This window comes from Mesoplodon densirostris, chromosome 8 (genome assembly GCF_025265405.1).
Source record: "Mesoplodon densirostris isolate mMesDen1 chromosome 8, mMesDen1 primary haplotype, whole genome shotgun sequence".
NCBI classification, from domain to species: Eukaryota; Metazoa; Chordata; class Mammalia; order Artiodactyla; family Ziphiidae; genus Mesoplodon; species Mesoplodon densirostris.
In genome coordinates, this window is record NC_082668.1 from 38,912,218 (window position 1) to 38,926,477 (window position 14,260).

At 38.7% G+C, this 14,260-nt stretch overlaps 1 protein-coding gene across 1 annotated transcript in view; it reads left to right on the forward strand.

The window, feature by feature from the left end:
- Nucleotides 1-2,711: 2,711 nt before the first annotated feature.
- The window catches only part of RFTN2 (raftlin family member 2), a 68,116-nt gene continuing 56,567 nt past the window's right edge, over nucleotides 2,712-14,260 (forward strand). Inside the window, exons 1-2 of the mRNA XM_060106473.1 lie at nucleotides 2,712-2,815; nucleotides 2,901-3,047. Of these exons, the coding sequence (XP_059962456.1) occupies nucleotides 2,909-3,047 (139 nt within the window). The 5' untranslated portion in view covers nucleotides 2,712-2,815; nucleotides 2,901-2,908. The remainder of the gene's footprint in view (nucleotides 2,816-2,900; nucleotides 3,048-14,260) is intronic.

The window sequence follows — 14,260 nt, forward strand, 5'->3', positions numbered from 1 at the left end:
TTAGGAAATAATCCAATGTGGAGGAAAAAGTAATCTTTATAAAATTCTTCACCATGAAACTTTGAAAATAGCCAAAATGCTGCTTATTAAACATAATATTAATACAATGAAATCCCATATAATTGTTAAAATAGAAGGAATGTGTGCCATATGGACATGTAAATGTGTTTTGAAACATCATTAAGGGTCAAATAAAATTTTATTTTGTTGGACTTTTGGAGAGAAAAATGATTAAGTGATGGCTTAGTTGTGAACAAAAGGAAGTGCAGTTCCTTTCACTAGAGATAAAAGAAATTCTTTAAGGACATAATGATGCATTCTATTCATTCATTTGTTCAGTCATCAACTCAACTGGACTACTGCAATACTCTCCTGAATGACTAGTCTCCCCCATTCTTGCTCCTATTAAGAGCATCTTCCTCAAAGCAGCCATAGTAACCCATCAAAAACACAAACTTATGTCACTTGCCTATTTCAAGCTCCTCGTTTGATTTTTCCATTGGATTATTTGATTCTTATTTGCTGCCTACAAAATAAAGTCAAAATTCCCTTTATGCAGCATATAAAACCCATTACAACTGGCTCTTGCCTCCCTTATAGCTTAGCTTAGTCTTCTTTCAAATTTTATGTTCTAGTAATTCTCAACTGCTTCATGTTCCTTCAAGTTCATGCCATACTGTTTCATGATTCCATAACATTGCTGGTGCCTTTCCCTTTTCCTGGCACATGCTCCCCACCTTTCTTTATCTATCTTATGCATATTCATCCATCAAGACAGCTCAGATATCATCCTCCAAGCTGAGTTAGAGACCTCTTCTAGGATTTCTATAGCATCCTATGCATACTTCTATCTTAGCAGCTACCAAATCAAATTGAAATTATCTGTTTATAAGTCTGTCTTCTTCCCCATTAAGCCTTAAGTTCCTTTAGGGCAGAAGCCATGTTTAGTCAACTTGTGTACCCAGCAGCATCTAATTTAGTGCCTGGAATATAGCAGGTGCTTAATAAATATAATGAGTATTTCATAAATAATCCTCCAGGCTCTGCAGTAGGAACTAGTGAACTTCAAATATTCTATTTCTGCCATCCAGGAGCTCACAGCAAAAGAGGACATGAAAAATGACAGGCATTGAAACACTGGGAATAGTCAAATGAGTCACACTAGGTCAGAGTCTGCTGTCTTTTTAGCCAAATTTACCCAGAAATTGCTACCACCAACCATGCTCACCCTTGAGAATGAAGGACTATGGAATTTTCCTCTGTTAAAAAACACTTCTGAAAAGTAAATTGTTTAAAGACAAGGAGGTGGAAGGAAGAGACAAGACGTCATAGTGATCTACAAACTAAATAATCCATACCCTTTTGAGAGTTTTCATGTGCACTCTTCAATGTAATTGAAAAATCTTTTCAGGCTTGTATTCTATGAAACCTGAAATGTGAGGTTTATTTTGTAAATAATGGGAATGGTGGCAGAATCACTTCCTTTCTACTACTATTCTCAACACTGTTTTATAATGTAAGCACATTAACAAATTTATTTTATGCTATTCGCCAGGCATAATGTTAAGATATGAGATAAGATTATCTCATTCAACCTTCATAACAAGCCTATGAGGTAAGTATTATTATTAACTCCATTTTATAGGGGCGGAAATTGAAACTTGAAGAGGTCCAGTAAGTTGCCCAAGATCACGTCTCTAGTAGGCATTAGAAGCAGTATTTGAAACCAGGAGGTATGATTCCAGGGCTTACAGTTTTGATGGGTACACCACACCACATGACGCGTAAATGGTTAAATACAATAAACACTCATTACAATTGTTCCATTAGAAATTGTTCTTGACTTCAGGTATATAGCAATTTATAAGACTGAATGAATCAAGTTGTCAGTTTTGTTGTTGTTATTGTTGTTGTTTTTAATTAATGATACTCTGGGACCTGTGGAAGTGTTACTAGTTATTATCATAAGCCTTCTAATAGTAGAGTTTTTTAAACTTTATAAATGTTAGGGAAACTAATTATCCACATTACTGTCTCTTCTTTGCAATTAAATAGTCTTTTTATTATGATATTTAAATATAAACATTTTATATGTGGCAGTTTAACTAGTACATGATTTTTCCAGCCAAAAAAAACCCTTCATTTGGAAAGAAATCCTCAAAAGTGCTATCTAAAGACTAAAAGTGGGTTGTTGTTTTTTTAACTTTAACTTTTCTCCTTTTAGACTCCAGAAACAGTTTCCTGACTTCCTTTCTGGAAATGATTTTTGTTTCCAACCATATTGAGAATCCTTTTTTTTTTTTTTTTTTCCATTTTCTCTCTCTCTCTCTGTCTCTCTCTGTCTCTCTCTCTCCTTTTGCTTTCTTGGTAATAGCAGGGAGGAAGGGGGGGCAGTGGGCACAGGAAAAAGGGAAAAGAGAAAACAGAAAAAGAATTGCACACCACTATGTCTGAATATAGCCTCTACTTGTAGATAATTCCATCTGATTTGCACTTTTGCCTTTTTATTTCCGTTTTTGGACACCTCCTTTATCATCCAGCTAACTGGGATAGACAAAGCACTGTTGGTGCCCTGAGCGACAGAACTCTGGTAGGGGGCTGGCTGTAAATTGACGTGGCATGGAAATTCTCCGCTAAGTTGTAGCAGCTTGCATGTTTCTCCTAAGATCAAGCCCAGCCTCCCGGAGCTGTAGCTTAATCATCATGGGTTCAACGACTTTACAGAAAAATGGATAGAAAAAGTCTTCAGCTCCTTTCTTTGGACTCAAATGTTTTCTTTTTGAGTATCTATGGTTTAGCTGAAAAAATCAAAGCAGTTAAGTCTGTAACTTTCTTTTTGCAGCTTAAACAACAGAATTTGCTGGTCTCCCTCCCCTATCCTGCAATTTAATTCCTTACAGATTTTGCCATGGGGTGCGGACTTAGAAAGCTAGAAGACCCTGATGATAGCAGCCCTGGAAAAATATTTTCTACCCTGAAGAGACCGCAAGTGGAAACAAAGACAGAATTTGCTTACGAATATGTATTGCTGGATTTTACTTTACAAGGTACTTTTTGCTTCTATTTTATTTGTTAAATGAAAGATTTCAGAGATAAGGGACTACTAGTTTTTTTAAGTGTTGGTTTGTGGATTTTTAAACTGTTCCTTATCATCAGATTGTACAATCAATCTAACAATAATGCTTTGTTTCTTAATTACACTCTGAAAGATTTTTGTTCTGTTTGGTTTCTGTAAATTTGGCTCATATGTACTTTATAAAATTAGAAAAACTGCTTGGAAATAGTCCTTTCATTTTTAAATCAAATGCTTATTTGTAGAAGGACACATGAAAAATGTTCGCTTTCCAGCCAAATAGCTCTAGCCTTAATGACAGTTTGTGTTTTGAAAAAGATCTGAAAGGCACAAGAAGGTAGCATGTAGGAAATATTACTTGCATCATGTGGAAGAGTATTTGCTAAGACAATTCTGAGGTTTCCAACTGTGTTAATGTTGTGATTCTGCTAGTCATTTGATATTTTTGACCAAACTAAACTTGAAGTTTGAAAATACAGAAAAAAAGATAGTCTTCTGTAAGATACTTCCTCTGCTTGCCCTGTCCCTAACAGAGAAACTCCCTGTTCCAGAAAGTTGGAAACACAAATAAACAAGCCCAGATGGCAGCCCTGTGCAAGGAACAGAGGCAGCTCAACTTCACAAATACTTTACCTCACTTCTTTTGGAAACTTTACTGTACAATCGCATTGATAAAACTGAGTTTTTAAAAAGCAGAACTATACCTTTAATTACAGGGTATTAAAAATGAAATTGAGTGTCCTGCTTGCTGTTAGAATTTCCAGATATCAGTATTTTAAGTTCTTATTACAAAGTTATGCTTTTAATTCTAATAAGCCACACATTTTATCAGTTAATAGAAAATTTATACTAAGTACATTATCATGTTGGATATTAATTTCTTTTCAACTTAAACACAAATTCTCCATTTTTTGGTTTGCTCTATGAACAGTGCATCTTTGTGCAAGAAGCAAGAGCAGCCCATTTTTCTTTGTCAAAAACTGAGCTAACCAGCAAGCAAACTCCCTTCCAGAGACATACACAAAGTCTGTACATATACTTTTAACATATTTACATTTCCATTTTTACCTAAGGCTAAGGCTACCAAAGGGGAAAATGTCAATGTTCTTAATTTTCTTTTTAATTATTAAAGTTAAAAGTAGATTAAGATAATGGTGACAATCAGAGAAGTAACCACTCAAATGAATTTTTTCTATACTTTTTCAAAAATCATCATTTGAGAAAATATTTGTGATGTGGTCCTATGTTTTCTCCATGGATTGTCCTTGTCAATTATCTTTTAGGACAAGTTTTTGTAAATCCACAGGATGCAAACACATATTTTCCTTAACCTCAAAACCTTGTCTATTCATAAAGTTTAGGCCAGAGCCATTTTGATCTGTACTTTAAGATTGCTGCACAGCCCCCATAGGTTTTAAAGTAACTTGAATTTTTTTTTATTTATTTCCTCCCAACAATGTTAGCAATCTCAAACAAATTTGTATAAATGCAGCCATCCTTGAATCAGAAAGATCTACAACTTTCTTCAGAAGTCATTTTGGTTTTATTATTATCAGAAGCCCTTCTCTCTGTGAAAGGAGTAAAATTTCTACCTTCTACTCTAGGTGTTTGGAGGAGGTAATAGAGTATTACACTATAAAGTGTAAGTATGGGCATGGTTTGCAAATGTTAACTCGGTAAGCAGGCACGTATTTTAAAGTTGCACCTGGTTCCTATTTGGTCCAGGGGCCCAGTCTCCTGGTGTCCCTTTTCTCTACAATTCTTCCACATGTTTTTTGTTCTGTTTTGTTTTTGTCTTTGCCTTTGCCTCTGCCTCAGAAGCCAAGACTCTGTATCAGCCCAGCTCCACAAACCACCTTCCTCTCTTCTGTTGTCTCTGACGCCCACCTATTCCTCCAGTGTGTAGAGAAGTGAGTCACATGGGGGTTAAAATATGCCAGCCTTCTTCGTTTAGTCCTAGCCATTCTGACCTGGGGTTGCTGTGAGGGCTACTAAATAGTGGTATCTCCTGCCTCTCAGAGGCCACGTGCAGTGAGCAACCTTTCAGGAAACAAATTGGTCTAGTGACAGCTGTGTATGCTCACGAAGAGCCTGTCTCTTACCTTGTTTTCCTCTGTTTTTCCAAACAGAGGACATGGGACAGAGAGTCAAGTCCCAGTGGGGCAAGAGGAGACCCTTTGAAATTTCCAGTGCCCTGTGTTATGGTAGCTATAGTTATCTTGAACAATTTATTGATTTTCCATTTAGTTCCATTCTCTGTGTGCGTGTATGTGTGTGTGTGTGTGTGTGCCTTTCCCACACTTTTTTTTGGGGGGGGGGGGTACTTTGAGCCATTACTTATATATCTCTATGGGAGAAATAATAGCCTAATCATTAAGCACATAAGGCTCTGGAGTCAAGTTCCTGGGTTCTGAATCTAGGCTCTTTCACTCACTAACTTGGCAAGCTTATAAACTTTGCTGTATCTCAGTTTCCTCATCTATAAAATGGGGGTTCTGATGGTGCTTGCATAATAGAGTTATTTTAGAGATTAAAGGAGATTATATAAAATAATCTCCTTGAAAAGGTACCTGACACTTAGTAAGCACTTAATAAAAGTTAACTATTATCCTTCCTGGCCTTATGCCAGATCTACTAACCACACTAGTGAGATTTCAGCACAATTTTTGTGATAACTTTTCTGGATTATTGTATAGTAATCTATACATGTGTATGTATGAGAATGTGTCAGTATATATATGAGTACATTATAGAGTTTCTTGGTGAAAAGTTAAATTAACTCTGCAAATGATCCAGAAGGGTTGGTTTACCTTCTTGTGCAATCCCAGAAAACAATCTGAATAACCATGGCCTTAAGGATTTTTAGAGCATGTTTAGCTTTATGATTAAAAAGAAATTTCTACAGTATTAAAAACCCAACAGAAGGACAGATGGTAACTTCCTTATTTGACTTTCTAATAGAATCATGTAAAACACATTGAGTAAAATTTTCCTGGCCCCTAGCTTGCTTTATTATTATGAGAACAAGAAACTCTCATTGTCTTTTACCATCACAGTTACAGTAGTAAATACATTGATGTATGGATTCTGTAGAAGATGCTGATAAGTAGTGAAAACACAAAAAGGAATAAGACATAGTTTCTGCCCTCCAATATTTTATATTCTAATTGGTCAAACTGGACAAGCTCATGAACTCCTCAAGGTCAGGAACCACATCCGCCTTTGCACTGCTGTGTTTTGCACAGTGTTTGGCATATGACCGGTGGCCAATAAGTTGTGTTGAAGTAATGAATGAAAAATTGCAATACGAGATACAAGAGGTATCAGGAAAAGGAAAAATCAATTTTGAATAGGATAAGTTGGAATTCAAATTAGGACTTTAACTGAACCTGAAGAAAAAAATAGGGTTTATATAATCAGAAAAAGATTAAGAGTTTGAGGTACTTTCAAGGGCTATTGAAAGGAGAAGTGAGGGGGCGTCCCTGGTGGTGCAGTGGTTAAGGATCCGCCTGTGAATGCAGGGGACACAGGTTCAATCCCTGGTCCGGGAAGATCCCACATGCTGTGGAGCAGCTAAGCCTGTGTGCCACAACTACTGAGCCTGCGCTCTAGAGCCCACGAGCTACAACTACTGAGCCCGTGTGCCACAACTACTGAAGCCCGCCTAGAGCCCATGCTCCACAACAAGAGAAGCCACTGCAATGAGAAGCCCACGCACCGCAGTGAAGAGTAGCCCCTCACTCGCCGCAACTAGAGAAAGCCCGCGTGCAGCAACAAAGATCCAACTCAGCCAAAAATTAATTAATTAATTAATTTTTTAAAAAAAGAAAGAAGTGAGCTAAGGTGGTGTTTAAAGGAGAAAAGCAGAAAATGAGGTTGGAAATAAATGGAGTATAGAATGCTCTGACTTGGAGTGGAATCAAGGAATCAAGGAATGATTCCTTGATTCTACGGGGAATAAATAGCTGTAAAGGCTTTTGAACAAGTAATTGATAGATACAGAGAAGTATTTTTAGAAGATTAATGTGAGATTGCAGTGGGGAGAAATGCAAGTGAGGAGAAAAGTTGGAAGACTGCTTGTAGTGGTCAAAGCTAATGACGATGAGGACCTGCAGTAAGGACAGGATGCAGGGGACACATGTAAGAGACATTACCAAGGAAGGACTTAGCCTGTGGCTGGCTGGATATGAAGGAACAGAAAGAAAGGAATTCAAGATGACTTCCCTGTTCTGAGCCTGAGTAACTGTGGAAATAATGATGCCTCCTGCAGTAGGAGGGACATCCCACAGGAAGTCAGTTGGTGAAACAGCAATTCCATTCCAGGCACGTTGCATGTGAGGTGGCAGTGGAACATCCTGGCAGAGAGAGTTACAGGTGCACAGAAGAGATGATGACTTCCAGGAAGAATTGAAGTAGATAAAGTCTTAAAGAGGAGACTATGGGCAGAGGATAAGTGTCTTGGGCTGAATCATCAGGCTAAATCATATTTAGCCATATTTAGGACAACTCAACAAAAATGAAATAGAATGAGGACAATTGTGACTGTATAACACCAGAGAACACAAGGAAAAGGAGGGTTTCAAAAAGCAAGAAATGGTCAGTAATCTTAAATACTAGAGAACTTTCAAGAATAATGAAGATGCAGCACTGAAGAGAATGCATTTAAAAATCAACAAGAGATGAATAAAGTATCAGAAACGAGGGAAGGAAGGAAAGAAGGTCAGTCGAGCTAAATTTTCTATGTCTGTCTGAATCTAATAAGTTCTTGAGTATTTCCTCAAGCAGTCAAAAGATTTTCAAATGTAAAGTGCTATGTAAAAAGAAATTTATAATAAAGATGACTAAATTTACTCAAGCATCAACATAATCTCTGTCATGGTGCCTAGCCCAAATTCCTACCAGGTAAAAAAACTGCATAAGGACTTTCCCTTATTTTTTTTTATTTATTTATTTTATTTATTTATTTTTGGCTGTGTTGGGTCTTCGTTGCTGCATGAGGGCTTTCTCTAGCTGCGGCAAGCGGGGGCTACTCTTTGGTTGCGGCGCGCGGGCTTCTCATTGCAGTGGCTTCTCTAGAGCATGGACTCTAGGCGAGCAGGCTTCAGTAGTTGTGGCACATGGGCTCAGTAGTTGTGGCTCTCGGGCTCTAGAGCACAGGCTCAGTAGTTGTGGCAAATAATAAAACTTCACAATTTCAGACTGTTGTGGGGGGGGGGAAGAAAGATCCCATTCTGACCTGGGGGAGTAGGGAATCTCTGAAAATAGCAAACAATTGACCCAATTAAATAAATATTGATGTTGGGAGAAAATACATTTCTACTGGCAATCTACATTATATTGGGGGGTTTTCTTATATCTGGGTGGACATTTATTTATTCTTTTTTTAAAATTTTTATTGGAGTATAGTTGCTTTACAATGTTGTGTTAGTTTCTACTGTACACCAAAGTGAATCAGCTACACGTATACATATATCCCCTCTTTTTTTGGATTTCCTTCCCATTTAGGTCAGCACAGAGCATTGAGTAGAGTTCCCTGTGCTATACAGTAGGTTCTCATTAGTTATCTATTTTATACATAGTGTCAATAGTGTATATATGTCAATCCCAGTCTCCCAATTCATCTATTTATTCTTTGAACTAACTCTTACTGAGCACCTACTGAGCTCTGAGTGAGGAATAAAGCCTAGTCCTTGACTTATGTGAACCTGCATCCTAGTGAGCTTCCTGCTGAGGAGCCCTGATGAATAATCATCAATTTACAGTGCATACACTCTATGCTGTGATACAAGCTTTGCTAGAAGTCTGAGAGTTATAGAAGCAGAAAGAAGAGCACCTCCACCTGATTGGTGGGATCCAGAAAGACTCCTTAAAAGAAGTGCCACCTCATCTGATCTAAAGAATGAGTGGGACTTAGACAAAGATTTATATCCAGAATATACAAAATACAACTGAAAATCAAAAAAAGAAAAGACAATCCAATAGAAAAATGGACAAGGAACTTGGACAGGTGGCTGATGAAACAAGAAATCTCAATGGTCAATAGACATATGAAACGGTGCTCAACCTCATTAGTAATCAGGAAAAATTCATGTTAAAACCACAGTGAGGGCTTCCCTGGTGGCGCAGTGGTTGAGAGTCCGCCTGCCGATGCAGGGGACACGGGTTCGTGCCCCGATCCCGGAAGATCCCACATGCCACGGAGCGGCTGGGCCCGCGAGCCATGGCCGCGGAGCCTGTGTGTCCGGAGCCTGTGCTCCGCAACGGGAGAGGCCACAGCAGTGAGAGGCCCGCGTACAGAAAAAAAAAAAAAAAAAAAAAAAAAAAACCACACTGAGAAACCACTACAAATCATCCAAAATGGCTAAAATGTCAAAAGACTGCTAATACCAGGTGTTGGTAAATTGGTACAACCATTCTGAAAAAACAAAAAATGCTTTGTCATTACCTAGTTAGCGAAGATACATATACCCAGTGGAAGCATGCACACGCATGCACCATACAGCACATACAAGAATGTTGATAGAAGTGCTATTTGTAATAACCCCAAAAGTGTGAACAACTCAGAAATCCATGAACAAGAGACTGGAAAAATGAATTGTGGTAAACTCACACAATGCAACGCTATACCGCAGAAGTGAGCCAACTTATTCTGAAAAGGGCCAGATAGTAAATATTTTAGGCTTTGTGAGCTGTGTGGTCTCTGTCACAACTACTCAGCTCGGCCAGTGAAGTGCCAACATACCATATACAACAAAACAGGCCGTAGGCAGTACTTTGCTGTCCTCTACTATACTGCAATGAAAATGAACAAACTACAACTACACAAGGTGCCCAAGATTAATCTCACGACCTTAATGTTCAGTGAAAGAAAATAGACACAAAATACTGTATGATTCCATTTATATAAAGCTCACAAAATTGGCAAAACTGAACTGTAGTGTTTGCTTGCATTCTTGCATAGTAAACTAAAAAGAGCAAGGAGTGAGGACCACAAAAAGTCAAGGTAAAAAAAAAAAAAATTCAAGGTAGCACAGAGCAGGAGAGGGGGATTGTGATTGAAATGGGCAGGAAGGGAGGCTTCTGGCATGCCGCCGTTTTCTGGTTTTTGAATGGATGGTGGTTACCAAATGCTGGCAGTTTTAAGTATGTTTTGTGCACCCCGTTTGTACGTTACATTTCTACCCCAACACAAGATGTTTTTAAAGGTTAAAAAAAAAAGGCTGAGTAAGGAAGTGGGGGTAAGGCAAACAAGGCTGAAAGACAAGCTGTACAGACCCAGAAATGAGAGAAAATCTCATGGTTTGTATGGGAACTACAAGTAAAACTATAACTGATTCACTTTGTTATAAAGCAGAAACTAATACACCATTGTGAAGAAATTATACTCCAATAAAGTTGTAAAAAAAAAAAAAAAAAACGAACAGGCAGAGTGCAGCACATGCAGGAGGCCGCGGTGAAACAAGGCTGCAGGAGTTTTAATGGCCATAATGCAATCTTTTTGCTTATCTGCCTGTGATTATGAACTCTGTCGTCCCTTGGAGTTTGAGCGCATTTCCAAACCACCGTTGTATTACTTCAATTAAATATGTGAATGAGTGACTACAAAGATGGCACCTTTATTGAAAACATAAAATGTTATGTAATTTGGACATTATTTATATAGTAGTTTATCTTTCTAAGTAACTTAAAACATTTTGATAAGTAGAGTAAACCGGATACTCCTTTTAATATCGGTACATTAGATTGATTAACAATTTATAGTAGTCAAAAACTTTAGCTCAGCTCATGTCTGAATTTTCACAAATTCTGAATTAACAGTGATGCAAATCAGTGAAGCTTTACTTTCCTGTCGGTGCTCGGATGTACTGGCTCTGGAGTCATTCTGTATGGTTCAATTACAGCCTTATCGCTCACTAACAATTTGGGCAAGTTATCAAATCTCTCTCTTCCTGAGTTTCCTCATCTGAGAATAATGATAATATCTGCCTTGTGGAGTTTTTGTAAGGGCTAATTAAGATTAGGCATGTAAAGCACTTTGCATAGTACCTGGCACAAAATAGGTACTTGGTATATGTTACTTATTATTTTTTACTATAATTGCTAGATACAATATGGAGTTTGACAGTCTGTTCCCTTTTGAAAATATGGTAAAATTGCTTGCCAGTGTTTGTACATCGTGCTTTTATCTGAGGAAACAATGTTTCATAAATATTTCAAAAATACATACCAATCTTCAGAAGTAAATTGGTGGAAAGAACATATATATGTCTTGGACTGTTTTCATAGAGTTACACCATCAGAGCAAACCTTTTGGCATTGAACAAGTTCTTAACTTTTTACTAGAATGTGACTTTTTTCTATTTTTTTTTTACAACTTTATTGGAGTATAATTGCTTCACAATGGTGTGTTAGTTTCTGCTTTATAACAAAGTGAATCAGTTATACATATACATCTGTTCCCATATCCCTTCCCTCTTGCATCTCCCTCCCTCCAACCCTCCCTATCCCACCCCTCCAGGCGGTCACAAAGCACCGAGCTGATCTCCCTGTGCTATGCAGCTGCTTCCCACTAGCTATCTACCTTAGGTTTGGTAGTGTATATATGTCCATGCCTCTCTCTCGCTTTGTCACAGCTTACCCTTCCCCCTCCCCATATCCTCAAGTCCATGCTCTAGTAGGTCTGTGTCTTTATTCCCGTCTTGCCCCTAGGTTCTTCATGACATTTTTTTTCTTGAATTCCATATATATGTGTTAGCATATGGTATTTGTCTTTCTCTTTCTGACTTACTTCACTCTGTATGACAGACTCTAGGTCTATCCACCTCATTACAAATAGCTCAATTTCGTTTCTTTCTATGGCTGAGTAATATTCCATTGTATATATGTGCCACATCTTCTTTATCCATTCATCCAATGATGGACACCTAGGTTGTTTCCATCTCCGGGCTATTGTAAATAGAGCTGCAATGAACATTTTGGTACATGACTCTTTTTGAATTATGGGTTTCTCAGGGTATATGCCCAGTAGTGGGATTGCTGGGTCATATGGTAGTTCTGTTTTTAGTTTTTTAAGGAACCTCCATACTGTTCTCCATAGTGGCTGTATCAATTCACATTCCCACCAGCAGTGCAAGAGTGTTCCCTTTTCTCCACACCCTCTCCAGCATTAATTGTTTCTAGATTTTTTGATGATGGCCATTCTGACTAGTGTGAGATGATATCTCATTGTAGTTTTGATTTGCATATCTCTAATGAATAATGATGTTGAGCATTCTTTCATGTGTTTGTTGGCAGTCTGTATGACTTTTTTCTATTTTTAAAATTTGATCTTTGTCTATGAAGCTTTTAAGCAAAGGACCATAAAAAACTCTACTGATATTTTATTTTGGAAACTATGAGGATAAATGATAGACTAGCTTAACCTTCAGCGCATTTCAGTTTTAATCAGAAAAGTCCACTCTGCATGTATATAGTTTTCAAAGCAACTACAAAATACTTTCCTTCACCAGTTCTTCACAATAGCCTTGTAAGGTGTAATAAAGCTTTTACAAATCGCGTAGCACTGATTGCACGGCAACCAGCCCCACCCATTAATGCCGTCAACAGCACCATTTGTTCCTTCTCCCAAGGAACTCGCAGCGGTTGGGGAGCTAAGAAGAGCAAGATGGCTTGCAGCTGCTGCTAACTGCCTGTGCTGTTCAGTTCTAGCCAAAACAACCACACCTCCCCCCTAATTTCCTGTGTTTAAAAAGTAATAGATTCTCTGATATTACTGCCCCAGTGTAAGGACATCAAATCAAAGGCTTGGCTTCAAACACCAAGCCTATCATGGAGACATAATTATTCACTCTGGTGAGCACTGATGAAAATGCCTCACTCTGTGTGCACAGCTTGTCCCTTCCTCACATCTCTAAGCTGAATCAGGCTGCCAGTCTCTTTTCAGCACAGTTTAAAACATTATTAAGAATCGAGGGGATTACCTGAAGGGAAGTTCTCAACAAAATTCCCAGATTTATTTCACCTTTCCTTGCTCCTAGGTTTACCTTTCTCGAATGACACTGGCATGTTTAAAATAAATCACAGTGTAGGATAAGAAGGACAATTTGTTAACAGAATGAACCCCAGCCCTCCTATCACCATCATCCTCCTGTCCCCACTAATGAGGAAGATTTGGATCACTTTCTGTGTCCTAGGATGCTGAACACTATCTAAGATGGCCTGGGTGGACTGGCCTGGACCTGGGCAGCCTGGCCTGGACCTGGGCAGGCTCTGGTCTGCAGAATCGCTGGGGCGACCCAGAGGAGAAGCTGCAAACCAGCAAGACATGGGCCATATTCAGCCTTTAGACAGGTCTCGCTTGGTGTGTATAGTGTTAAGATATTTGAATTAACTGTCACTTTTTAAAGTTGGGAGATATTACATAAGAATCTGGATTTGGGGGTTTTCTTAAAAAAAAATAGAAGATCCAGCAACACTGGGCCCACATGACCCCATGGCAGCACTGGACCAGGGCTGCTGCACTCTTGGATAAGGTATTAAGTCTTCCCCAGGTCCCTCCTTCAGCACAGCCCCTTTCCTTGTTTTATCAGGCTGATACCTTTGGACATTTGAGTCTGGGACTCAATGGAGCAGATCAGCGTGAGTTAGGGACTGTTATTTGGAGTGAGTTGGCGGGGGGGGGGGGGGGACACCTAATCTATAGGGTGAGTTAGGGACCTGAGATCTAGAGCATGAGTTAGGGGCCTCTGATACAGAATTCTACAGATGGTGAGCCAGGCTGGGCTTTTGGAATAAAGCCAGATCTCTACAATGATCTTCCTGGAGATTTTTTTAAGCCAACCATGACACCTCGGAGGGCAACTTCATTTGAAACTATCTTTCTAAGCTGGGCCACCAACAGACAGGCACATCACTGATATTTGAGTGTTTACTTTGTACCAGGCCCTGGGCTCATGTTTTACAATTACTATGAAAGCAACTCTATGAAGTTAATACCATTGTTTGTCCCTGTCTCAGACAGGCAAATTAACTTGTTCCAGATCTAGTAAATGGCATGAGTTGAGCCCAGGTGATTTGCTTCCAGATCCTAATGCTCTTAGAATAGTGTGCTGCCTCTCGTTCCACAGGGGAGGACTTTACTTAACAAAGCAACCAATAGTTGTATAGCACATGCTACATGCCAGATAC